The following is a 26,601-nucleotide window of genomic DNA, read 5'->3' as shown; positions in this document are numbered from 1 at the left end:
ATCCGAACTAGAAACTAACGGGCGAGGACCTGTCCAAAGACAGAGACAGATATATAGACTATAGGAATCAATCCTAAGTCTCGGAGTAGACAAGAGTATCGTACTCAAGTCCGGACGGATAACGGATGGACTTAGAGTCCAGACAGAATGAGTGCAGTCTAAGATGATATTCGAACTGATCTACTACAGCGCATGTACAAGGGTTTATATACTATGGATAACTAACGGAATGATCAATAAGCAAGGACGCGAGGCTATGTACGAAGTATAAGCAAAGTATGTGTACAGCATATCGGTAAGTTGGATGGATAACGAATCATAACTGGGAATGAAGTCTAAGCTAAAGCGGATCAGTAAGTGTAGCGGATCAGTAAGCATAACGGAAGTAGAGGATAACCGGTATACCGGTGTATAGGAATGCCGAAAGGAGATGAACGATAGTTAGAGTTATATGAACAGGACATGAAACAAGGATTAGATCGGATCTGTGGACTGGACGACGGATATGTCCATCGGATCTGGATCGGATCTGAGATCCGGATCTTCAGATCTGTACCCGGGAATATGGTATATGACAATTACCAAGCAAAGGGTTGTGCTGACAAACATCAGAGTGTTTTGAATAGAAGAGCATGGATGGAAGAGCACTAGGCCGTGGGAAATTGGTATGATTGAAACATGTCGTTCTAGTCACTAATAGGCCTCATTTTTTCTCGCCAGTGTCAATTTGAACAAAGGTCACGCTGCCATCAGAGTCGTGGTGGGAATTTGTCCAATATGCGGGCCTGTGGAGCAAGGACCATGAATGTACGATGAAGTTGTCTGGATGGACTTTGTCACCGATGGGGCCATTGACTGTGGTTTGATTCCATCCGTTGGTAATGCCACTGTCGAGAGTACTAGGCGTGGACGGGTTAGTATTGTAACGGCGTGCAATGGTACAGTACGCACCTCAGATATGACAGGAGACCGCCCTGTCCATATGGAACATCAAGTATACATTGTATCTTGTTGGGGTCGTGTATGTTGCGTATGAATTCTGCAAGCGTTGCGTTCTGGTGGGGATACGGAAAATCCTTCGTGCATTGTTCAGCGTCTGTTTAGCAGCATTACATTAGGTGAGAAACAAGATGGATGTCGACAGACTTACCACGTACTACAACACGCATGAGGTCTGACATTCCACAATCTTCCAGGTACTCTAAATCAAGTGTTGCAGGCTCGGGTGTGCTCACTTGCCGAATGACAATGGCTTTGTTGATGTGAAGCGCTGCAAATATCTCGTTGCATAACTGTCGGCTTGTAAAGCGCCAATCGCTATGCTGTAAGTGGATGACATTTCTTGAGGTCACAGGAAGCGATTCTGGGAGTGAAGCACAAAACGATACTGCAAGGGCGTCTTCTTTGCATATATTTATGCCGTTCTTCATGATGCATGGAAGCAGTGGTAGATCCATCGTCCCATTGAATGGTATCTGATTGTTCATGGACTTGGGAGCCAATGATAGGATTTGCCAGATCACAGAACTCTAGGTTGGTGAGTGCAGACAAGGTGGGTGAGGGGTATGCTTGGTCATCTGGAATGGAGGAACAATTGATGGGAGGGCTGGGCGTGTCTGTCATGACGGCAATGTCACGCATTGGGTGGGGTGTCACAATGGTTGTGAGGGTCTCCTGTGCCAGGAGGATGGGGCCGATGGGGATGGTGTCGGGTTCTGAGATGGATGGGCCCACATGACCCGAAGGCGCTTCAGGAGATGAGGTCCGAGGCTGCTTTTGAGGGGCATGGCCTTGGGAGTTTGTGTCAGGTGTGTGCTGTTTGCTCTGCATTTCCTCTCTCTTGCATTTTTGCCATGCCTGTTGTTGGTGGTGTTCTGTTCCTTCATCTCTTGAGCCCTGTGTGGATCGCATTTCTCATTGGCGAGCCATCTTTTTTGCCATTCGCGTCGCTTTTCCTTGGGAGTTAAGGCTGAATTGGCGAGATTGGAGTGTTGAAGCCTTGGCTTCTTCTCAGTTTGCTCAAGCTGTACCATGTTGTTTCAACGAGGAATTTCCTCATTAAGATAATGTCAGACGTGTTTTTGGAACGAGTTGGGAGAGGGTAGTTAATGCGTCGAGTTTAGGATGAGATGAGAGTCTTAAGTGAATTCAATTGCAGTTTAACAGCGTCAGACTAGAATTTATGTAATATTTTTTCATAAGAACTCCGCACCACTGTGGGCTTCAATCAGGAGTGGACGGCTGAGGATGTCAGAAGTGTTTTATGATAGGAATTCCACTCGTAGCTAGAAACTTGGTAAGCATAACGTAAATGTAGTAGGTCCTCAAAGTCCTCAAAGTCGTAGTTGAAATCTAAACCATGTTTTCAAAGTCTTGGAAGTCCTCAAAGTGGTATTCAAAATATATATTATGTCCTCAAAGTCTTGGAAGTCCCCAAATCGTAGTCGAAATATATATTATGTCCTCAAAGTCTTGGAAGCACCCAAATCGTAGTTGATGTCTAAATCATGTCCTCAAAGTTGTGCAGGTCCATCCCGCTTGTAGGTAGATACTTGGTATTATATTTGCGTATTTTATACCCCTGTGTCCCCCTGCACTGTGCGTTTTCACATATTGAGAGCTTTGTCTGGTATCTACACTTTCATTTTCAACACCTGGGTGAACCCAACGCTACTAGATATTTCACAATTATGTTTGAAATAAGACACCAGCATTTGCATCGATGAAAGACTTTGATAATGTGCAAGGTAATGCTGAGAAAGTCTACGGAATGTGGCAATGCCCATTGATACATATATTCATTAAGGCCAGCTCAGTGATAGAATTACTGTTGGTATACATATGGTGATTCAGCTAAGCAGTTGACAACATTATTTCTCAATGCGGACATGTATTTTCTTGGTCTGGCGCTTGTAGAACTTCAGGTCTGACCTCCATTTCTTAGTAGTAAGCAAGGCCGTAGCTTTGGCCGTATTTTTTCCAACCTACCCTGGAACATTTGTTCGCAGGAAAGCATCCAGTATCCTGTGTCCAAACCTGACGAATCCCCACAACTGAGGACTTGGCCACCATGCCATGTAGTAGTTTGATTGTGTCTGTTTGTGAATGAGATTTTAATGCAGATGCATCATGGGAGTAGGAGAAGGTGTACCTGTGTCAACGTAATATATCCCGCAGAGTATCTCAATCTCATGCTCAGTCAGGGTATCGAAGAGATAGGTGTGGGATCTGCCTTGAGATGTATCTGCAAAATAGAGGACGTCAGGTGAAGGTTCGTTGGGTATATCGCTGGCCAGCTCTTGTTTGCATAGACACCAGAGAATTCCTCCGGAGAGGATGACATCCTCTAAGGATGGCCCCCACTCTTCTCTGATGCATTGAACAATGGAAGTGGCATTTGCAACGAACAGGTTCCAAATTTGAGTGTATTTTGGAATGAGTGGGAGCAGCAGGTAGCCAGGTAGGGTGCTGTCCTTCACCTGCTCAACCTTGAAATACATGTTGCATGTAAGGAGTTCGTGAGCATGGTCAGGATGTAAATCCCATAAGAGCGAAGGTGGTTCAAGTTCGAGTATAAGGGAGGAGATGAAGTATCAGATGGCAAATTCGTTGCTGCGATGTTCCAAGTGGAGGTTGACTTCCATTATGTATTTGCAAATGGTGTAAGCATCAATGATTTGAGATTCCTCGACATGTATAAAGTCTATTGCAGACTGTATTTCGGACTGCGTGCTGCAGAGAAGTCCATAACGGCTGTATAGGACATCTTCCAGCGAGCTGCCAAACAACATATCCTGCCCAATAGGTGTTTGGTGCACCACTGTTCTTCCCAACTCATTGTGGTCCGATGAAAGGGTAGGAGGGTTGTTTACTTGTGGAGTTGGTGTGGTATCGAGCTCCTGGATGGGTTGGTGAAATGCAACATCATCATTTTCTACATCTCGATCCTTGTCGAATAGTGAACAGATATCCCATTGGTTTGAGATTTCGTCGTATATGAACTGCTCCCGTTGTCCGGTCTTGAATTCCTTCTTCGCATCTTCGTAGTCGAGCTCTCTGCAGAACCTCCCTTGTTTTGAACGATACCATAACCGTAGGAAGAGGGAAGGGGTAACATGGAGAAGTCCAAAGGGAGCAGAGAGTCGATGCTGAAGGTGGACGTGGCGTGATGTAGGGTGTTCTCAAGCCATCTCCAGCTGGCTTTTTGTCCACCGGAGGGGGAGTGGGTTGATCCAGAACTGACTATTTGAATGGTGGCAAGGCACTGGAAGAGTGGTCCTGTATACTTGAGTTCTGAGTTATCTGGTGTAGCTGCGACCTGTATATAGCGAGACTGGATGTTGGGGGAGAGCGCTGGAAGACTCTGCATTGTGTTGGGACATCACAATGTATTGAATTGCAACACAGGTGTTGAGTTGAGAAGTGTGCTAGTGCGACCATCTGGAATTTCCAAGTAGAAGCCAAAGACACAGGGTTGGAATAAAGGGAGTGCAAGACATTGGTCTGAAAAAACTGGCGTACAATGAGGCATATATCAACAATGAGGCCATCCACAAACCACAAACAACAGTCGGTGGTTAATGATGATGTTGCTTAAAGTTTGGGCTCTGTAGTCAGACTTTTACGACATCTACGAGACATCCATATTTGGCGACCATTGTAATTTTAATGACTTTGAGCACTTATTGCGAGTTAATTGACCATGTATTAGAGTTTGGGCATGTAGAGTTGGTTAAGGTCGCAAATTGTGAGGCACTATGCTATGTATTACAAGCAAGAAGGAATGAGTTCTTCTGGAAGGAAGAAGAATTGTCCATCTGGCGACATCTGATTATTACCACGGGAAGCTAAACAAGAGCTAGTACACAGTAATATATTCAATTGCCCCTATTCACAACAAAAGGCTTACTAGACAGTATCTGATAGTTGTCCCATGCAGTAATTCAATTAAAATAAGCATGGACAAATCACTAGAGTGCAAATTAAACATACGAACAGAAAACATAACCAGCAAGTAAATTGTCACAGAGCCATCAACATCTGCCTTCAATGGGAGAATCACGAACCCATGGATGTTTGGCCCGGATGCCAAACCACTGCTTTGTAATGTGCAACGAATGTATAGGCAATGTCTTTTCTGCAAATCTCACAATATTTGGGACTGTCTCTGTGCGCTGTAATGATGTCTATGGATGTAACTTTCTTGATTTGATCACCTTCTCAAGGCCTCTGCACATTACATCAAACCTTGGACTTGAAGCTGGCTTCTGGGTATACTGACTGTTCAAAACACATATGCTGTGCGGTCCTTGAAGTCCAGGAAAGATCAAACACACCATTCGAATGCGGAACTTCCTCCAAGATGCAATGTTTACACTTGCTGGGCACCGTTACTAGTTCATTGCACTAAAACCTCAATTATCCACCTTCTTAGTAGTGATACTCACGCATAATCCGACTGGTTTGTATGCGGTTTGAGGTTCATCAGGCAATGAGGCACAGGAAGTAAGGTTCTGGGCTCGGGAATGAGTTGTGGACTGGTAAACCGCGTTGTGGACTGGATAGTGGATCAGTGGTCCGGATTGGACTAGTGGACCAGATCTGATCAGTGGACCGGATCTGTGGACCGGATATCAGATCGGTGGATCGGATCTGGATCTGATCTGAGATCCGAATGCATGGATATGACACAGACGTCACACACTGGGGAAGTGGTGAAGCTGGGGCATTCAAAATGGTACATCAATATTTGCCAGCACATGGAAATGTTGAGATGTTATGGTATGCTATTTAATGATAATGATTTATATCTATATCCTGTAGCGTGTCAACATGGTCTGAGAGTACATTGTGCAAGAGTGTCTCCCTCATCTTGTCCTCCCTATGCTCTCGGCAACCGTGAAGCAGATCTTTAAGTTCTGATCTCCACTTCGAGACAACATGGTCAAGATTTCCACTATGCCATTGCTTTTTGCTCTTCAAATAAATCCACCATCTTCTGGACATTCTCTTCCAGTGCTATCCTGTTTAAAATGTACTTTGCAGCCAGCCTCTTTGTTACCGAAACTTTGTTGAGAATCTCCCGCTGTTCCTCCTTAAGCTTGGCAATGCGTGTTGTGAGATTCTTTCCTCAGATGTCCCCTGGAACCCTACTCTGTCAGTTGTGCAAGAAGCTGAAGAAGGAAGGGCTCACAGATGACGAAGTTGCACATCTCAAGGTTTGTTGTTACCAGTGGAAATGTTGAGATGTATCTTACCTCCTACAAACCTGATCAGGGGACACTGAAACAGTGTTTTCAGTGTGGTATCTGTGGAATGAACATAAGCGACCCATGTGGAACGTGCAAGCGCAAAGGTTGGTGCAACATCTCTACATTGTGTATCACCAGCAGTGAACTTACTCCTGTGATGGTTAAACTTGCAGCACATGACGAAAATGGAATCTCTGACCGAGAGGCTATTTCTTCCCAGGCTCGTCGATGCAATGCAATTGAAGGACGCCTGCATCGACCACTCAGTCCATCAACACCCAAGTCAAAGCTGAGCAATTTGCAAGAGAACAATGGAAAACCGGGTAGTGTTACCATCTATGTCGAGTGCTGCTTGAGTCACAAGCCTGGCTCTGTTGACCGTACTCTTGGCACATATTGTGCACCCTATGCTGAGACAATGACATTCATAGGTAAGAAACTATTTCTATGTTTTGATTTTTACATGGCGCACTTACTCTGTAACTCCCTCGGCAGCTCTTCAAGAAAACATTATAAAGCTTGTCAACTCAAAATGGACTTCAAAACATGTCTCTGACCTGCTCATGTAAGCCCGACATATATTCTGCTGCTACCTGACTCACTGCCCAGGCTGTAGGAGTGAGACTGAGCTGCCTTCCATATCCAAGTGCCTGCTGGAGCCCTGAAGGGAAATAAGTCAGGCCATGCAATTTCACTCGAGTTATTCATCGATACTGAGCAGGTAAATATCTCTTTTCCCCTGATTTCAAAAATTCAACTGTATCACCCAAAACAGTACGAAAAACACACTGGTGAAGACCATTCTGGAAGTACCGATGTTGGAAAATCAACTTTCAGCCGTCAGAAGTCAAAACGCACACGTGGAAATGGTACACTCCTTCAAACGTCAGCTGCTAAGCGATTGAGAAGTACTATGTTTTGTAAACCAACTTTGACCTCACTCATTGTGTTCAATTGAATTGACAGCCGATGAGAATGCCATTTTGACATCATCATTCCAGCATGATGCTGTAACTGGACATCCTGCTTCAGTATCTGTTTCCGACAAAATAACATTCCAACGAACCATTTGTACGATTGATCAGGATGGTAATTACATGCTCACTGAGCAGGGCACTACAGAGCAAGGCTTTCTCGCACGCAACACGCTGTTTCTCTCTGCAGCTGACCGTGGCAAGACCAAAGATGTATCTTTGGTTAGCCATACTTTTTCTTCTTGAGATCATCCTCTGACGACCTTTCTAGTTGATCATCAAAAATCAGGAATATGTGGCAAAGAAACTCTTTGATGTGGGAAAAGGTCGCGGACAGCTCGCAATACAGGATGCCTGCCAATTTCTCACCGCTGATCTGATCTGGCCCAAAAGGTTAAGCTATTTCGAAGCCAAATTTACACAGTGAGTCATTCAGGAAGGCATCGACACTGCAGGTAAGTTTATTTGGACAATTTAGAAATTAACAATTGACCTAACAATCTTTAGTGTTTCAGGTTTCTGATGGCTTTATTATCAAGACCTACTCCGATGCAGGCCAAGTTGTCAATGTCGAAGTGGAGCTTCAGACTCCAATTAGCGAAAATATCATCCCTACACATCAGCCAACTTCAATTTATCTAGTTGAGCCTCGCCGGGTTTCTTCTGCTGTTCTCACATATTTCGAGACTCTTGGAGTGCGCAACTGCACTGATAAACAGTCCGCAACCATCATGGCTTTTAGCCATTTGTCTTGGAGAGTTCTGCATGTGAGTATATGTTTGCAGACCTGCAGGGTATGTATGACGCAGTTCTATTTCTCTTGCAACTCATTGTCTGTATCCTATCTAAGTTACATTGACCATGGCATCTTGCATGATACTGATTCTGTTCTGACAATGTTTGATCCAATGACTCATACTCCCCTTGGGTATGTTCCATAATTATGATGTATTGTTGCCCTAACTCTAGTGCGTTGATACAGTGAATCTGGACTCAGAGATCATGGCTTCGAGGGTATGGCTGTAGATTACTGCTTGATACTATGTTGATAGATAGAAATGTTAGATGTCCATGTCTGAGTCATGTTTGAAGCGCCATGTTTTTAAGTCAATAAAATGAAATATACACAGACATTTTGGAAGGTTTAAACCCGGAGACAGGCTAAAACACTCCTGATTATTGTCTTCAACATTTGGCATTAATACTGACAATGTTGCAGTCATACACACAGCGGAGCAGTTGAGATGTAGCTCGAATAATAGTATAACAATGTACACAACCAACAATAGCGAGGTTCGAAGAAGGGCGCACACGTAAGTTGGATTCAGATTCATCCATGCACTTCCCACCATTCATAGACGGTGATGATTCATCTTTGATGAATGCTTCTGTCACAACCAATAGAGCAAGGAGTGCGACACCATTGCAGAGTGAGAGGATCTTGATCAAAGTCAATTCTTCTAGTGGACCCACAAAATACAGGGGTGTGATGTATTTGCATGGGACACAAGAGAAGACATTCCAGGAATCGCTTGGCTCTGTATTCACCATGGAGGGCGATCTTTTTTATGCATCAACCTTTCTATCCTCCCGCAGGAATAGAACAACATCTGGTCTTGCATGGCATCCTCACAGTGGCGGCTGCGGTACATTTTTGTTCAACCATGGACCCATTGTCGCACATTGCACCCAAGACAGCTAACAATGGATCGCTGATCTGTTCATCACAGTGACTGATGGACCCAACAATTAGCAATTTAGCTCAAGAAATCCGTCTTTGTATTTTTTTCCTTCTACGCTAATCTTTCCCAACAAGCCTCATGCCGGTGTCAAATCAACTCAATTATTCCGTCTTGTTGAGACCACGGGAAAAGGCTCCTAATGCCGCCTGATCCCATGAAGCCAATGCTGCTCGAATAGCAGGCAAGGTTTTTGTAGGTACATCTTGTCCGCTTTCAGGCTCCATAATGCTCTCCAAATCATAGACAGGAAAAAGGACAGAAGGGACAGAATGTGGGGCTTTTTATGACTCTGCATTGCATGGTTGGGTGTTTGAATATGGAAAAACCAGATGATAGGCCAACCAGGAGACCAGGTAAAACCAATTCCAAAGCACATCAATCCAGGGGCACACCCTTCAAATTTCCGTCCTCTGGGCGGAATGGATATACTCAAACATTAGGAAGGGGGTGAGGAGGGTTCCCCAGAGGTTCTTATTGGTGTAACCTTGGGAGGCGTCAAAACGGCTCCTGTTGTAGTTGTAATCAAACACCAATCTGAGCATCAAAAAAGTGATGCCTGACGAGAATTGAGCTGATTGAGACTTGATTGAGAAACAAACAGACAATCTGAGCACTACAGCACAATGTCAAAAAAAAATAAAGGTGTCCTAACCAGCTGTATGAAAATCTCTTTCCAAAGAGTCAAAGCTAGTTGGCAACAGCATTGTGCGATGAACACAGCAAAACATGCTGTCATCATCAAACCACTTCCTAAACCAATCAGTGATTTCTGCATCACTATCACGAAGGCTGAGCTGTCTATGGATCAATGGAATGCACAATCGCCTCACAGGATCCACTACGGTGTTCTGGAACTGACAAAGTATGGTGTAGGAGATAAGGCTGAGCAGTGTTTGCGGGTTCCTGTTGTGAAGGACCATTGGCTTCTTGGCTATGTGCCTCTCCCCACCAGATATAGCTCGTCATGGGTGTATCTTTGCTATTGTGTTGAGTACTGGCTCGCCATATGGAAATGTCGGGATGTTGAGTCAAAGAAGAAGCAGAGGATGACAAAGAAGACAAATATAAAAGCCCAGGAGGAGAGAAAGGGTCTGATTGACATCGCTCGCAGGAATGCATCTGCACGTTTCCTTCAAGCTATGGTTGCCAGAAGAACCGTTTTGGAAGAGTGCATGGATAATGGTGTGAATGAAGAGGAAGAGGCATTGGCAATGAGAGTTGATGTTGCCTCCATGGATTGATTGTTGTATGTTCATGATTTACCTGTTGGATAGGATACTCGTTTTTGCTTGTTTGTAACCCTTGTGTATCATCTCTAAATGACCTACAGTTCTTTTGGTAGTGCGATTAAAAAATGCAACTGATGTTTATGTTTGATGTTGTACATGTATCTGACAATTCTTTGGGTGCTACATTTCTAACAGATATAAGCACACATTTCCGGTGGTTCGTGTCCACCCCACCATGCTGTGCAGCGCTGACGCACACACTTGCCACTTCTTAACCACTGGCTGGATCTCACTTATGTCATGCTATGCATGTGCTTTCATTGCGCACATACCTGTTCGCACTGCTGGAGATCTGGAAACCCACAGTTCATTAGATGTTTGTCCATGAAATTGGCGAAGATGCTTCAGGCGGTCAACAGAGACTGACGAAGCGCTTGCTTTCTTCTCCTGCCACACATAGTACTAGCTGGTGAATTCCCATACTTGCCTCGATTGTGCCTTTCTCTCCCCACAAAACAAGTGATGGGCTTACGGGCCCAGAATTTCTCCCCATCGACTGCATCTCAAAATAAACAGCATGTGTCATACAACGCAACCTCTCAGTCGAGAAGGAATTGGTGATAAATGCATGAGTAGGAATAACAGCTCTACATAGCTTTCAATAGTTGCCAAGGTCTCATGCTCTCAGCTATATACAGCATTGTCCATAGGCTGTGCTTATTTTCAGGAGCAAATGAGGAAAAAGATAGTGCAAAAATAGTGTACAAAAGTCTGCTTTTGTAGTTATGGTGAAATGACATGACAATGACAATAAAAAGTACCGACCGAAGGTCACCGCTTGTAATGGATAAAACACCACTTTCTTCTTCAATTGCACAGAGAGTATTAAGCCATATAGGTACTTGAAAGCCAGTGCACAAAAAAAATCAAAATTGATATGAAATGATTTGAAAACAGGTGGAGCACACATCGGAAACATGCTGAGAGCAGAGCAGACTAGATGAGCAGAGGCAGTATAAATCAGAGTGAAAATGCGTTGAGGAACACGGAAAATATCATGGTGGTATGATGCGTCCTAGTAGATGCAGCCCTTGTTGAGAGTAGTATAGAGCTGCACCGTATGTTGTGTTGATGTGAGAGAGTTGTAGTGGGCACTGACTCCTGGGTGCGTCAACTTGGTTGTTTCAGCTAACATAAGGCGCACAGGTTCCTGATATTAGTAGATAATGATCAGTATCATCCGAATTGAAAGAGAAAAAATCACCGTCCATTTTTGGTTTGGCTAGGACACACCTTGCCCTTGCTCTTGCCTTTCTCCACGTCGATGGTCAATTCAGCATCCAACCACTCGAGGTGGTGAGCCTTGTTCCAAAACTGAATGTTTGGATGTCTCTGGATTTAGGCATTGGACACCACTTGCATTTGTTAGTGCTGGGATGGAAGAAGGACCGAATTAGAGTAAGTGAAAATAAAAATATCAAGAACATACACACTAGATACGTGCTGACATTGAAGCTGTGGCAGGACCACTATCTGTAAAATGATCCCCATCAACTACTAATTGCAATGCAGAGGATGGCTTGATTTAAGCGTGGGATGAGATAAATGCTCCCCATTGAAATTGATCAAACCTCCATCGACAGAAGAAAACATCCTGGAGTGATGGATTTAAGAGACGGGGAGATATCCACTAGACCTTCATGCGGAAGTCCCATCCATGCACCTAACCTGATGATAGTCACCTGTGGTTCCCAGGCAACAGACTGGAAAATACAAATAGAAGTCTACATTGGGTGCACATATCAGGGAGATATACAGTTATAGTCTGAAAAATAGAAATTTATCTTCTTGGCAACAAGCTGCAAGTAACCACGACTTGATGCTACATGCGAAATCATCAGATTAATACATTAATCAATAAGCTAGGAGTACGCACAAAATTGATCATATGCCAATATGCATGAACACTATGCGCTGGTCCAAGGGCATGTCCTTGTCGAAAGCCAACGACTGGACCGCTCGGTGCAACGCTCAGGTGGCTCGCTTGGAATTCATTTGCCATCCCTGCACAGGTTTTTGTAGAATGCCTCAACTAAGCGCTGCACAGTACTATTGTTGACCTTCCATAATGTCCCTATGACACAGCAAATTGCAGGCCGGCCGCTAGGTGTATCACGTTGTTAGGAGTATCATGGTCACTGACTGTGGTATCACAGGCAGAAAGGAATGTAAATTCATGCCGAGACAGATCTGTTTGTGTGATAATGAGGAGTGAAAGTGGCTGGTCTCACATGAGAAAGGCCGAATTGAAGGAGTCTTCATATTTCTGTGTCCCATGACACGAAAAATGGAGCCAAGTATTCTCTCGCAGCGTGCACAGTGCCCTCAATTTCGTTGCATCAACACTCGTTATCTTGGTGAAGGAAAGAGTTGGGGGAGGGGGGTAACAGACTCTGCACTAATTCCAGTTCAGGCTCCACACATTCCAAAGTGTGTGAAGCACTGGCTGGGCGATCCTGACCAATGGCAGCAAAGGACACTGACAGAGACCTGTCATGTCTGCGAGCATTTATCAATGCAGTAAGCGATGGTGTGTATGAAGAGACATAGAACTATGAAAGGAACTGCCCATCTTTCCAGTACCGGCCAGCAGTGTGCAATGGCAGGAAATTGAAGACAAGCGTCGGGCACCACCATATTTGGGAGCCTGGTCATGCAAATCTGCCCAAATTTTCGATCATCAGGTGGACAACGTCATCCTACAACTGCGCCAAGGCTGTTGTTAAGGCTGGTGTACTTCCGCATTGGAGTCTCATGTTCCCTGTACTCGCCAGCAGCGTGCAACGGCAAAAAATTGAAAACAGACATCGGACACCACCATATTCAAGAACCTCGTTGTGGAAATCGGGTAAGATTTTTGACCTTGTTTGTGCAGGATGATAATGCCATCACAAGACAACTTGCTTGCGAGGAGCATGATGATAAGCCCATCACGAGCTGCATCTTGAAGATTGGAGAATAAGGGGGAAGGAGGGAAGCGAGAGAAGCCCTCGACCTTCCGGATCTCTTCTACAGCTCCATTCCAGTCATTTACTAATGTCTGTACTAGGTTTTGTCTACTTCTACAATCGACTCTTGGGGTCGCTTCTCGATCGTTCGCAGGAGGTTTGTCAAGGAGGGAGCTGAGGTCTCGGAATTTCTTCACCAAGGCCACTGCGTGATTGCCATGTGTCTGGAGGCTGTCAAGAGGCATGTGTAGTTGTGTCATCTGGGTCCAGATGATAGTCCTGCCTTGTTCCGACGACTCAACAGTGTGACACATGTCACTACTACAAAGAGCACACAATGCAGCATCCACAGCATGTGTACTTGGGAAATCCTTCATGACATTGTGATGGAACAATATGGAAGCTGTGGTGGACATGTAAGCGTCCAGAAGTTGCATGGAAGTTGCATAAGCCTCCAGCTCAGTGGCATGTGAATGTTGACTAGCATGGCAAACCCAGCATAGACTTGCTCACAGGCGAGATAGTGAGCCTCCAAGACAACATTTGCTGCTGCCTTGAGATGATGCATGACAGCATTCAGACTGTCGGTATCTTTGCCGGCGCTGGTGCCATCAAGCCCTGAACAATGGAATGATAGATAGACAGTTGCGAGCAAAACATAGACATTTAATTGGATAGGATCATGTTGTGTCAACAGAGTCAATGCGCAGCATAGGTTGTCTCATGACTCATCGAGTCCTTTTCCATTGCCTCGATGGTCAAAGCGCAAGGAGAGTTGAGTTGTGAGGTTGTTTAATGACGATGACTGATCTGTGTGACCGACTGGGCGCAAAGCCATCGCTTCCTATGAAGTGTGATAGCCTGATCCAAGTCTTCGTCCTTGCCTCAGTGCTCAAAGCAGGAGAAGAGTTGAGCCGCGAGGTTATTTAATGACAACGTCCGATCTGCGTGACTGACCAGGGACAAATCTAGCGCTTCCCTGTGAAGTGTGATGGCCTGATCCAAGTCTTTGTTGTTGCCTGAGTGCTTAAAGCGGGAGGGGAGTTGATTCATGAGGTTATTTAATGACAATGAGCAATCTGTGTGACCAACCAGGCATAAAGCCAGTGCTTCCCTCTGAAGTGCGATAGCCTGATTCAAGTCTTCGTCCTTGCCTCGGTGCTCAAAGTGGGAGGAGTGTTGATTTGCAAGGTTATTTAATGACATAGACTGATCTGGGTGACCAACCAGGCGCAAAGGCTCAACGTTCAAAGCAAGTGATCAGCATTACAGCCAGATTACCTAGCAATTGCCCTCGGCACGCATGCCATGCCCAGAGTTGTAGTATCCCAGTGCGTGATAATGAAGGGATATCACTTCATCTAGGGTGGGGGCTCATCTCTCTGCAAACACAGCTCTGTTTGATGAGCAAGTTGATTCAGTGATAATGGAAGCATGGATGTGGTGGGCTGCTCCTGCCCAAGATCATTTGCACCAATGCTTCCCGCAGAATGCAGAGCGGATGTTTCGACTGCAATCAAAGCTGCTCTGTAAATGTGGCTGTTGGCATGGCAGACATTGAGGACTTTGTTCAGTAACTCTTGAGCTGCATCAGCATCTGCTTGAAATCCTTGTTTTACAGAGCGAGAAAGCAGAGCAATGGCAAGGTGGAACTGGGTGACGGTTTGGTCGGGATGATCTATCAAGGGCATCTTGGAACACATTGATAGGGATGTCAAGGTCGAGGTGTCTTCTGTTAGCATAGCAACTAACAAACTGTATGGTAGCTAGATTGAACAGTGCTGCAAGGCGGCAGGGATGATCCATGGGGCAGATATCCAAGACGTATTCAAAGTGGTTTATGGATTGGTCGAGATCCCTACTGTTCTGCGTCCCATGGTACCGTGCGAGAAGCTGATGTCTGGCATCCATCCTTAGTGCTAATGCATCCATATTGAGGGACGTAAGCTACACGTTACGAGCTCTTAGCATCAGAATGCCATACAGCATTGATCACTCATGGTAGTCAGGGGGCAAAGAACTGCGGTGTTGTTTTCATCAGCAAGTCGCCGTGCCAGTGTCATGAACAGTGATGTACATGGGGATATAACTTCGCCTTGCTTGAGCTGAAAGATTATGGCTGTGATACTTCTTAACATCTGTCAGATGTTATTTGCAAAAGACGTTACTGACCACTTGAATTTTCGCTATGATCCAGTAATTCTCCGACGGAGATCTCAAATGCGTGGAGGACTTCTCCTTGACTGAGCATCGGACCCAATTCAAATGAGGCATGCACGCTGACTTGAACTATAGAAGATGGCTCACACGGCCTAGAGTGCTTCTCAATCTGCACAGAAAAGATGAGATTAAGGACAACATACAGAAGTATGGACTTGGTCCATTTGACAACAGCCTCATATACGTGTACGGGTTTGTTGCCCATCTGACATTCAGCACTGTCGGTCTTTACCACCACATGCAAGTCAGCGGGGATGTGCTGGAGACCAATAGTAAGATTAGTTGTGCAAATAGCTTGAGGGAAATCGTCAATACGAGCTGAGCAAAGTAAATATCACATACCAGTAATGACGACTTGTTGCACTCTACTGTGTATCTCTCCCAGGTCCTGGGTGTGTCCTGGGTAGCTTGGCTCCTCAGGCAGAACTTGGAGGGTATCATTGAGTGTGTCTGGCATGGAGTCTGTTACGAAATGAAATAGCTGAGTAATGATGAAATAAAGTGTCGCCAGAATCACTTTGGAAAATCATTGGTACATAAGCAAAGAAAGTTCCAGGTAAAACCCAGTAAGATTAAAGTACAGAACATAGTGTTAATGCTTAAATAGACCATATAGAGTGCATGGACTAAGGATACATAAGTAATATAAATGCAACAGGTTTAAGACTTAACAAGAATAGTAAGTACACAAAATATAAATGGAGGTCTAGCAGTGGCATGTGCAGCACATGATGTAATACAGGTAAGAGTAAAAAGAAAGAATAGGGGCATACAGTCGACTGTAACAATATGTGTGACAAGATTAACTATAAGATACATTATAGAATCATTCTGGTGATTAAGTATTACAATTTCTGAGTTCATAGTTTGATCTAATATATTCTGAAGAACCCTTAGCACAGAAGTAACCTAGATTCCAAACCCTAGACAAGACTAGGGGAGTATTTTTGCAGTCCCTCTTTATGAACCCTCTGCAACAGTATATTCCAATATTAAATTTTATCTTAAACCAAAATTTTCACTTTTTACCTCACACCTTTTTATCAGACTTACTTGACATTTGAAAATGTCCTTGTCCTCTATCCTGCTCCTTAATGCTAGCTTCATCCCACTCAGAGTTATTAAATACAAGTAGGAGTTGATTACTTTAGCAATAATCACCAATCATCATCAGTAGTACTTCAGTTTATAATTCCAATCTAACTAGAAATTATCTTAATCATATTTAATGTTCTGTTATATAGATACATATTGTAATACATTGAGGTGACTTATCAAAGCAATACTGGACTAACATTGTAGAAAAGGATGTGTCTAACAAGGTTCTGCACTATACTGTGGTCAAAAGATACATCTATGATTTTTTCTCCCACTCAATTTATAAATCTATAAGCATTGAATTTAGAATAATAAAAGGCAATGACTTTCATTAGTAGGTGTGTTCATAAAAGTGTCATTCTCCAAAACCTTATTAATAACAGCTGTGGTTAAGTGTCTAAGGCTTCTTATAGATTATAGCCATATAAAACTGTTATCCTGATGATGTCCTTCATTTTTACCTCAGGTTCTTGATGGTATGAGTGATGATTTATTAGCAGTAATTGCACAGGCTTTAAGGCTACTATGGACATTACCAATACTGCTGCTTTTATGATTGTTCAAGGTTTCATTAAACATCTAACAGATAGTCTTTATGCCTCAAAAATTGATCATATTGCTTTGTTTTATTCTTTCTACTTACCTTGCAAATATGCAGGCTTTTAACACATGGTGAGAGAGGCCCATGTATCACTGGTAGCTAGTATAGTATGACAATAGTGTGTTATGGCAGTACTAACTTGAAGAGGTAGCAGCTGTCATCATATGTGTCTTAGAGTCTAAGTCAGAAAAGCTTTGAAGTGACTCAGTAATTTGAATTATCAACTTGAATAAGCCTCACCTGGTTCTGAACCTATCTCAATACTGACTTTCAATACAATGAATGTATTCTATTAACATCCCTGAAGATATACTCAAATAGCTTCAACATTCCAATCTGACACCTGACTCAGATAGAAGCCAGAGCTCTAGAATGATGTCTCAGAGGGATTTATGTCCTAGGAGAACTGAGAGATGTTTTTGTCCTGCAGGTGAGCTATTTAAAACTAATTATTCACACAAAACTTATTAACACTCTCCAGATTTTGAGCCTTCCCCAGTGCAACATTTCAAGTATACTAGCTGAGGTAGTGCCAATATGTCCTGCTGGTGCAGTTCAGTGGACCTATTATCATCCACCTACCCCAGAGTCTAACATCCTGACTAGGATTATAGAGCTGGCAAATCTTTCCTCCTTGGTGCATATAGAAAGTATCAAAAATCTTCTAGGGATAATTCAGATGCCCACCACCTTTGTTTTAGCCTATAGTAGTGATCTTAGCCTGCATGCCTTGATTGAAAAGTGTAGGTCTAATGTTAATTTTTTCCATTATGTTTCATTCATATCCATGGTGGACTATATAAAACCAGCCTTTCACCTTGCAAAGTAAGTTCTTTGTATTTTGCTTGTTTGGTCATTAACATTTACACAGAATCAAAGGCAAAAACATTTCATATGCTTATCTAGATAAAGAAGCAAATGTGAAATCAGATACTGTAGCTGGATTTGCCAAGTGTGGAAGCTGGTTGGCTTTCATTGCATATGCTAGTGAATGATATTGTTCTTTCTTTCAGCTTTACATGCTAATGTCCTAAAGGTGTATGGGGATTTTTATTTTTTCTCAGCTGACACTGATTTTAGATAGTTTTTGCCACTGAAAATGAGACTGTCAGTCATAAGGCAAGAATTGTAGTGCTTTTATAGAAGATTCACATTTTATGCAAATCTAAACCAATCAACTGTCTAATCTTCATGAAGGGTGTTGGTGATATTGATGAAGCTGTAACTCCATCTTTTGGAGATTTTTCCCAGTGTGAAAAAACACTGTCCAGGCTTCCATACAAGTAAGTTTTAATCACTTAATTACTAAGGATATCTAAAGAGCATATCTTTTCTTCATTAGCACATTCCAGCTGCCATCCAGAGAGTCCACTTGGGATCCTCTGGTTTCATTTGCAGTTGAAGGCCCCCCCTCCTATAACATTGACTCCTGTGCTGCAGAGATAGCTGACCACCCACTTTAGACAATAACATCTCCACTCTGTATGCAGGACTTTGCTACTTTTCCTGTCAGTAAAACAAACCAAGTCCAATGGACTGCCCAGCAAAGGAAGTACATTGGTTACTGATCCTATTACTACTCTATCTAATATTCAGCCCAAGGCAAGGGGAGTTTGATATTACTATTTATTGTCCTACTATATGAGTGATCTGTACTAACAGAAATGAAATATAAATTTTCAACAGTTATCATAATAGAAAGAATGATATTCAGGAGATACATTAAGCTGATACCATGATTGATGTATACACAGAAAGCTTAAACTAGAGAATTATTGACTACAAGTTTTATGCATGTTATCATTAGCACTACCAGTGCCTTTGTAAACTGCAAAGTTCTATCAACTGCCTTATAGACAGATTTGACACATCTGGAAACTTGAGTGGTGAATGAAAGAGTACAGGCTTGATCTTCATATATGTAGCATGTGGGCATTTTGCTATCTAACCTAATCACCTCATGAATGTGTTCACAAGGAGTCTAGTAGCACCTATTACTGAGATTGGGAATCATTTCTCTACTTGCAATCTGTTCTTACCTAGGCTGCTATGAAGGATTTTGGTATACATGTATGGTATTATAAACTATGTGTGTGTATGTGCATAGTCTACTAGAACTATAATTGTTACTTATGTACTATAGGATATATCAAGTATATTAAAGGCTCCTCCCTTAGTAGGGTTGTCATCATGGCATCATAGGCAGCCATACACTTTACTGAAATAGGTTGCACAGCATAATCTAGAACATTACATAAAGAATTTTATGAGAGCAATTAGCAAATAACTAATTTTATCACAATTTCCACAATTACTCACCAGCTATCAGCAACAAACTAAACAAGTTCACAAGATATTAACCAGTTATTTGAATTATATATAGTTAAAATACCATAAGAACATAACATTATTTGAGATACCTAATCCTTATTAATAATAGTATCTCAATATTTCAAAGGCAGATATATTAGAAGCTTACCAGCATATGCACATGCACCCTCCTTTGTATCCATATTGTCACTATCATTGCTATCATTATCACAAATACCTTGATTGTTCAAGGTTTTCTTCAAGACAGGCCTCTGAAGTGAAAGCCCTTTATTTAGGTCATAAGTATGTAGGTGCACATAGCTCTGTGGGAATGTAAGCCTGTATAGCTATCTTGTACTCTGGGGACTCTGAATCATCTTTGATTCCCTTAAACTTGTATCACACTTGTAATTTGATAATTAAAATTTGGAAATGAAATTGATTATTTCATAAGAGAAGAAAATGAGATCCTTATATACTAAACTAGTGGCTATGCTACTGATTACCAATGTACTATAGAATACTTCTGAATCTCATAGAATGCTTGGCAAAAGGCTGTGTTACAGCACATTAGCACTACCTGATTGTTGTACCTTTGGCTACCAATTACAAGCTCTCTATTTATATTGTCAACTTAGTTGATACCATAGCTTTGGATACATAAATGCAAATGAAGTTTGCATAGAATATTTTGTGCATAACTGTCATATCCCGTATTCCGGACCTATGTCCAATGATGTTCCCACGCCTTCCGGATGCACATCCGGACCTCCATACCCTTATCCATGACTCCATACCCTTATCCATGCCTTCAGTCCTCCAGTCCACTATCGGTTTGGATCCGTACACCTTCATACATCCATATATTCATACTTTCGGACCTCCGCAGCTAAGCCTGCTTCATCCACCCTTGGTCCTATCGGAACCGAGCTCATTCCATCTCGGACTCTACCTTCCCTAGACTACCAGTCTATATCCATGATCCATATCCTAGTCTCGTCTTCACCTAGATCTCTGGATCCGCTCATCCGATATCCAGATGCTTCATCCAATATCTCTAGACCTCCGAATCCGACCTATACTCATATCCGAAGCTCAAACCTTAAATCAGCGTCTATCTCCTTATGGTAATCCCCTTGACTCTGGACTTCGGTTATCTCTGTTTCCGTCTTGCTTATTGATCCTTGTACTCTGTTCATATCCGAGTTCATTTACTTATGTTCCATTCATACTTACTAATATGTTTCCACATGCTTGTACATAGCATTTGTGTTCAGCTTACCGATCCTCTCAGATCCCTTCCAGTATATAAAGATCTGTACAACTCCTGTAAAGTTTCCTTAGTTCGAATATCAACATAGACTTGCTCTCTCGCATCTTAGACTTCACTCATTCTTGTCTTGGACTTCTGTCCATCTGAGTTCTGCCTTTCCATCAAGGCCTAGGGAAGGATTCCCTAGGCCGACTTTCCGGTCCTCCGGATTTATCCTTCCGTCTATATCCATGCTTAGGGATTGATTCCCTAAGCCGAAGTTTTGCCTTTCTGGCACTTCCTGTCTTTCCGAGACTTCTGTCTAAACCCCGTCTATCCGACTTTACCATAGTGTAGCCTACCTCTGTTTGTTTCTATTCCGGACCTTGTCCGTAGTAGCCTTTCCTCTCCTGTCCTAATCCTGTCCGCTCCTCCGGTCCTTGTAAACCTTCGGACCTTTGGACGCCGTAACCTTTGGACGTCGTAACCTTCAGACGACGTACCCTTCGGACATCTTAACCTTCGGACCTTTGGACGTCCCGTCCTTCAGACCATTTCTCCTATCCTATCCTGCTTTGGACTCTGTCCCTTGCAGCCTATCCTCTATGTGTTTCTATCTAGGGAACTTACCTTTGGAAGTCTTACCTTCGGATCTGATACAGTGGATGAAACTCCTCTGGAAGTTCCTCGCACTCATCTGGAAGTCCTCTAGCACTCTACTAGAGTAGCCAGCCTCCGGAAGTCCTTTGGACTTCGTCGGATTCCATCTGGACTTCATTCTCAAATTAAGGGCACGTACTCAGGTAAGGGGCACAGCGCACGAGCTGAGGCGAAGCCCTTCAGATCTGTTAACCCTTGAGCTACGGTCTTAACAATAACTCATAATAATAAAACATAGAGGGTCCACATTTTCATTTTGAAGGAAGGCTAGCAGACATACTATCTAGAGTATATCAAGACAGAGAGTTCTGTGCTTGTGTCTTGTATTGCTTCCCTGGAGGATGAAGTGACTTGGAACCAGTCTTTTCATACCTCATACAGACCATCTGCCATTCATGCCCAACTCAGAGTGACTAGTCACAAAGGGCACCACTAAAGTCATTGGCAGCTGCTGGCTTGAGGTCATAATAAAGAAGGTAAAAGAGTATGATAGCAGAGTATATATAGGGAAGGACTGACAGTAAGATGACAGAATATTTAAGTAGGTGTGAGAGATGGACATGCTTGGCCAAGCCTTGCAGCTACAGCCAGAGGATCCAAATGTTAGTTATATGATTATTCACCTCTACAGTACGCTTTCCTATGTGTTTTATCTCTATATACTTACAGTATCATTCCTCACATTTCTTTGACTATTTACATGACTTCCTGACCTCCCTAGGACGTCCCTAGGATGAGTTATTCCTTGCATTTGGATTGTGGCTTGTCTGTTTACATTTGTTTACCAAATATCGCCCATATCCTAGAGTCCAGTGCTTCCTGCCTCTTTGGCAACTGACTCTGGACCCTAGGTACTATACACTCTCACTATACTCTAATACATTGACAACTTACTCTGGACTCTAGACATGGCAAAATTAATAACAAGTTCTATAACTTCATCCTCCTACAATGTCTTACAATTGTTTCAGCACACAGTCTTCTCTAAGTATGCTGAAAGGGTGACCATCCTGTCACCTTTGATATTGTTTGCTGGCACCAAGTTAATGGACCACATGGACCATGCAAATCAGATCATGTTCTAGTATTATCTGTTACTGATGTCTACATGATACAAAGTGACATACAGATATGAGTATAATGTACATAGCAAGATGTAGTCAGTATCCTGCACTAACTCTTAACTAACATCAACAAGGTCAATGACCAAATTTCTATCAAAGAACTTAAACATCATTCAAAGTGGTCAAGAACTGTTTCTAGTACCAACCTGTCCCCTGCTCCCCTGGTAATATACTCCACTGACATACTATCACCTTCAGACATGGCTTTCTTCTTTGCCAAAAATGTGGCAAATAAATTGGCCCATGGCATAGTTGTCAAGATGGCACAAGATAGGTAAAAGCATAACCAGAAAGCAAGAAAATAAACTATAGATTAAATTTACCTGTTTCATGAGTTACTACTGGCAGCTCACCTCTGAGTTCTAAAAACTCATGTCTGGCTTGCAATCTATGTCTTTACTGGAACTAGTAGGGTTGGAAGGGTGGGGCACATGTGAGGTATAGATAGCTAGCAATAAAGTAAATTGACCTACTATTGGAATATCAGACTCAGTACTGGCAAATGCTCGCTTAGTGACTGAAGCCAAATAATTCATGCTACAGATCACCAAAAGCCATTGTTTGATGAATGAGAGGTTATGTCATCTGAGAATGATTTTATTGGCCTTGCTGTTAAGATAGGAATGAAGTGGGCCACTTCTGGAGGCTAATAAGTGAAGATAATGTTGATATGGCTTCTTCTTGGATAGGTGTGAGTGGCAGACTCCCTTGCTTCATGGTAGATGTCTTTTCATTGATTCATTGACACTTGCATCAGTTATTCTATCCAATAACTTTTTAAACAGATTGTCACACCGGATTTCTGGCCTAGGGAATCCATCCCTGGGCCTTGATGGAACAGGCAGGACTCAGATGGACCAAAGTCTGGAAGAAGATTAGGCAAGTCTATGTTAATATTCAAACTGAGGAAACTCTACAGGAGTTGTACAGAGGTTTATATACTGGAGGACATATGAGGGGATTAGTAAGCAGAGGACTAAGGCTATGTATAAATATAGTGGAAATACATTAGTAAGTGAGACGGAACATAAGTAAATGAACTTGGAAATGAAACAGAGTACCAGGATCAATAAGCAAGACAGAAACACAGATAACCAAAGTCTGGAGTCAAGGGGATTACCATGAGGGAGATAGAAACTGATTTAAGATTTGAGTCTGGAATATGAAAGTATGGATCCATATATTGAATCAGGTGTCTGGATATTGGATGTGTGAAGGTGCATGGATCTGGACCAATAGTAGACTGGAGGTCTGGAGGCATGGATAAGGGTATGGAGGTCCAGATGTATGTCTGGAAGGCATGGGAATATCATCAGATGTAGGTCCAGAATATGGGATATGACAGGGTTGAATCTTACTTACATTTGATGGATGGATGTGTCAAAAATTATGACTGCATACCTTGCAGTGACAGGACATTGGAATACAAAAGAATGGAAGTTGTGGTCTGAGCTTCTATCTTTCTCAGAGCTCAAGGAAAGTCACAGCAGGGTGAACATGGGTGACAAGCTCTATGATATCTTAAAGAAGTATAATGTCACATACAAAGTTTGTTATTTTTCACAATTTATAATGAATCTTCTTGCTTGTCATACTATATGAACATAGACTCAGAACTTGACCTCCAACAATGTCACATTGAATGACAAAAGTGCCTGGATTCTCACCAACAAGCTGAAAGCTGATGGAGTAAAATTCATAGAGAACAATGCTTGTACTGCTTCTCACATGTTATTGCAATTATGGAGGGCAAATTCTTATTGTCATTATCACCTATGAAAAAGAAAAGAACTACAACCATCAGATAGTGGCCAAGGGGAGATTGATTCCAATCTCAATGACAAGGATACTGAGGAAGAAATTGAGGCTCTTATGCAATATATTGACAATGCAGCTGCAAAGTCTTTCCCATCTGACTGTCATATACCATTTATCTGGGTATAGATCCAAAGATCTGGATCTCAGATCTGATTCAGATCTGATGGACATATCCATTGTCCGGTCCATAGGTCCAATCTGATTCTTATTTATTTCCTGTTCATATGACTCTAACTATTGTTCATCTCCTTTCAGTATTCCTGTACACTGGTAATCTGGATATTCTTACTTCCACTATGCTTACGGATCCATTTAACTTATGTTCATTTCCGATTCATGATTCGTGATCCATCCAATATACTTTGATTATACTTTGCTTATACTTCGTACATAGCCTCACACCTTTGCTTATTGATCATTCCATTAGTTATCCGTAGTATATAAACCCTTGTACATGCACTGTAGTACTTCAGTTCGGATATCATCTTAGATTGCACTCATTCCGTCTGGACTCTAAGTCCCTCCATTTGTCCTCCGTTATCTGTCCGGACTCGAGTCTTCTACTCTTGTCTCATCCGAGACTTAGGATTGATTCCTATAGTTATATATCCGCCTCTGTCTTCGGACAGTCTTTATCCATTGGTTTCTAGTTCAGATCCGATCTGGATTAGCTGTTACTCTATATGTTCGATATCCAGAAGCCTTAACAGATCTGTTACAATACTTATCTGTCTCACTAGACATGATACTTCAGTACTCTGAAATAAGGGGTAATACTCGGGAATGGGGCACAGCGCACAAGCTGAGGCCAAAGCCCTTCGGATCTGATACCTCTTGAGTATGGTCTTAACACTGACTCACACCCTTGACTATTGGCATTACTCCTTTTGAAAGTTTGTAGCTTTATCGCAAAGGTAAGTAATGAACCTTCTTGTGACACATTTTTGAAACAGCAATATCCAGGTTTAACATTCTCCACAGGCCAAGAGGTTCTCCAAGAAATGCTGCAATGAGGCACTCATCAAGGCTCCCGAACTTCCGTCATACTGCAAGACACGATAGAGATCTTGACATGGTGTTATCAAACACTTGTTGCTTCTTAAAAGGTGCAGTGTTAAGTTTGATCTTACTAACCCAGAATGACTAGGCTGTCATTAGGCTGTCATCAAATTCACAAATAATGCAGATGACTCTGATGAAGTCCCAAACATCAATAAGAACCAGCAAAACTATTCAAGCTACAAGTTCTCTGAAGACAAGTGGAAGCTGCTTAATCTTATTAAGAAGGTTTGAAATGTGAGTATAATACCACTTGAGTTAAACTAAGTTCTGACTTCATTTGACACAGATTGCAGCATCAATTCAGGAAGATTTCACTGCAGAGTACTACTGAACTGTTTGGCATATACCACTGTGACAATCATATTGGCGCTAGGCATGTATACCTGCATAAGCCTTCAATAGGTGGATCAAAGTTATCCCTTATATTATTCACTACTCCCCTATCAGCAGTCTTCCCTTGTCTTAGCCATAACCCTTGTCTGACGCTATTCTGCACTTTCCCACACTATGCGCACACATTCCCGCAGTGCTATTCATACTCCCACGACTTATCCGACGCTATTCCTGCACTTATAGCACTATCAGAACTACCAGCAATGAGTCTATAGGAGTATTACTGCTTGTCCGCTCTATCTAGCGCTCATTCCCGCGCCTAGCGCTTATCCAGCACGCTGTTCTCGCACTCTAGGATCCACCCAAAACGTTGGAATCCATCCATTGTCCATCCTACATTATTGGTGTGTAATTTGCCTTACCTCAAGTTTGTAACAAGTGCTACAGTCTTATTACATGTATATCCTATCCCTTCCGAGTCTGAGATGGTATAGTTTACTAGTATAAGAAGCCTATGGTGATTACTTTGACATTACTTCCCTTTGACTGTATTTCCTTCCCTTAGGTTTTACTTAGAAGTAGTCACCCTTTAGTGGCACTCTATGGCCCCTATTTGACTTTCCTTACCCTTGCGATCAATACCTTTGATTTCACTCGCTATCCATTACCCTCCTTTGACTCAGTGTCTGCTTTCTTGACTTCTGCTCTTTCCCATGCATTAGCGCTCTATCTTGCAACACGCTATTCCCACGCTTTAGCGCTCTTTCGGGTCTTTTGATCTTGAGTAGTCCTTAGTAGCTTTTCCCTCGGATCAAATGTTCTTGCATCTTTGTTGCAAGTATAGCAGCATAGGCAGAGCATTAGACATATACTGGCTGAGTACCTTTACAAGTGCCTAGTCAGGTTGTGTTTTTCACAC

At 42.6% G+C, this 26,601-nt stretch overlaps 5 protein-coding genes across 5 annotated transcripts; 2 read left to right on the top strand and 3 right to left on the bottom strand.

Annotated features, from left to right (window-relative positions):
* Positions 1 to 703: 703 nt before the first annotated feature.
* On the bottom strand, positions 704 to 1,911 carry DFJ58DRAFT_733150 (uncharacterized protein; the record flags this gene model as incomplete). The annotated part of the gene is made up of 4 exons (XM_041386258.1): positions 704 to 899; positions 952 to 1,096; positions 1,151 to 1,322; positions 1,384 to 1,911. 4 exons carry the CDS (start codon positions 1,909 to 1,911, stop codon positions 704 to 706), a joined length of 1,041 nt encoding a protein of 346 aa, XP_041238781.1.
* Positions 1,912 to 3,593: 1,682 nt separating this feature from the next.
* On the bottom strand, positions 3,594 to 4,369 carry DFJ58DRAFT_733149 (uncharacterized protein; the record flags this gene model as incomplete). Its single annotated transcript, XM_041386257.1, has 2 exons — positions 3,594 to 4,056; positions 4,116 to 4,369. 2 exons carry the CDS (start codon positions 4,367 to 4,369, stop codon positions 3,594 to 3,596), a joined length of 717 nt encoding a protein of 238 aa, XP_041238780.1.
* A 1,765-nt stretch (positions 4,370 to 6,134) lies between these two features.
* Positions 6,135 to 10,208, top strand: DFJ58DRAFT_859119 (uncharacterized protein; the record flags this gene model as incomplete). Its single annotated transcript, XM_041393990.1, has 7 exons — positions 6,135 to 6,218; positions 6,277 to 6,682; positions 7,218 to 7,447; positions 7,497 to 7,618; positions 7,662 to 7,680; positions 7,741 to 7,992; positions 9,756 to 10,208. The coding sequence occupies 7 exons, from the start codon at positions 6,135 to 6,137 to the stop codon at positions 10,206 to 10,208; spliced, it is 1,566 nt and encodes a 521-aa protein (XP_041238779.1).
* Positions 10,209 to 14,565: 4,357 nt separating this feature from the next.
* DFJ58DRAFT_733147 (uncharacterized protein) lies at positions 14,566 to 15,881 on the bottom strand (the record flags this gene model as incomplete). Its single annotated transcript, XM_041386256.1, has 5 exons — positions 14,566 to 14,895; positions 14,957 to 15,151; positions 15,377 to 15,447; positions 15,512 to 15,718; positions 15,767 to 15,881. 5 exons carry the CDS (start codon positions 15,879 to 15,881, stop codon positions 14,566 to 14,568), a joined length of 918 nt encoding a protein of 305 aa, XP_041238778.1.
* Positions 15,882 to 22,841: 6,960 nt separating this feature from the next.
* DFJ58DRAFT_845565 (uncharacterized protein) lies at positions 22,842 to 25,680 on the top strand (the record flags this gene model as incomplete). The annotated part of the gene is made up of 10 exons (XM_041393168.1): positions 22,842 to 22,902; positions 23,087 to 23,160; positions 23,281 to 23,433; positions 23,687 to 23,738; positions 23,878 to 24,017; positions 24,078 to 24,183; positions 24,274 to 24,370; positions 25,189 to 25,201; positions 25,446 to 25,574; positions 25,636 to 25,680. 10 exons carry the CDS (start codon positions 22,842 to 22,844, stop codon positions 25,678 to 25,680), a joined length of 870 nt encoding a protein of 289 aa, XP_041238777.1.
* Positions 25,681 to 26,601: the final 921 nt, after the last annotated feature.

Source organism: Suillus subalutaceus (assembly GCF_016647625.1).
Source record: "Suillus subalutaceus strain FC151 chromosome Unknown DFJ58scaffold_141, whole genome shotgun sequence".
Lineage (NCBI taxonomy): Eukaryota > Fungi > Basidiomycota > Agaricomycetes > Boletales > Suillaceae > Suillus > Suillus subalutaceus.
This window is presented reverse-complemented; position numbering and strand designations above follow the sequence as displayed.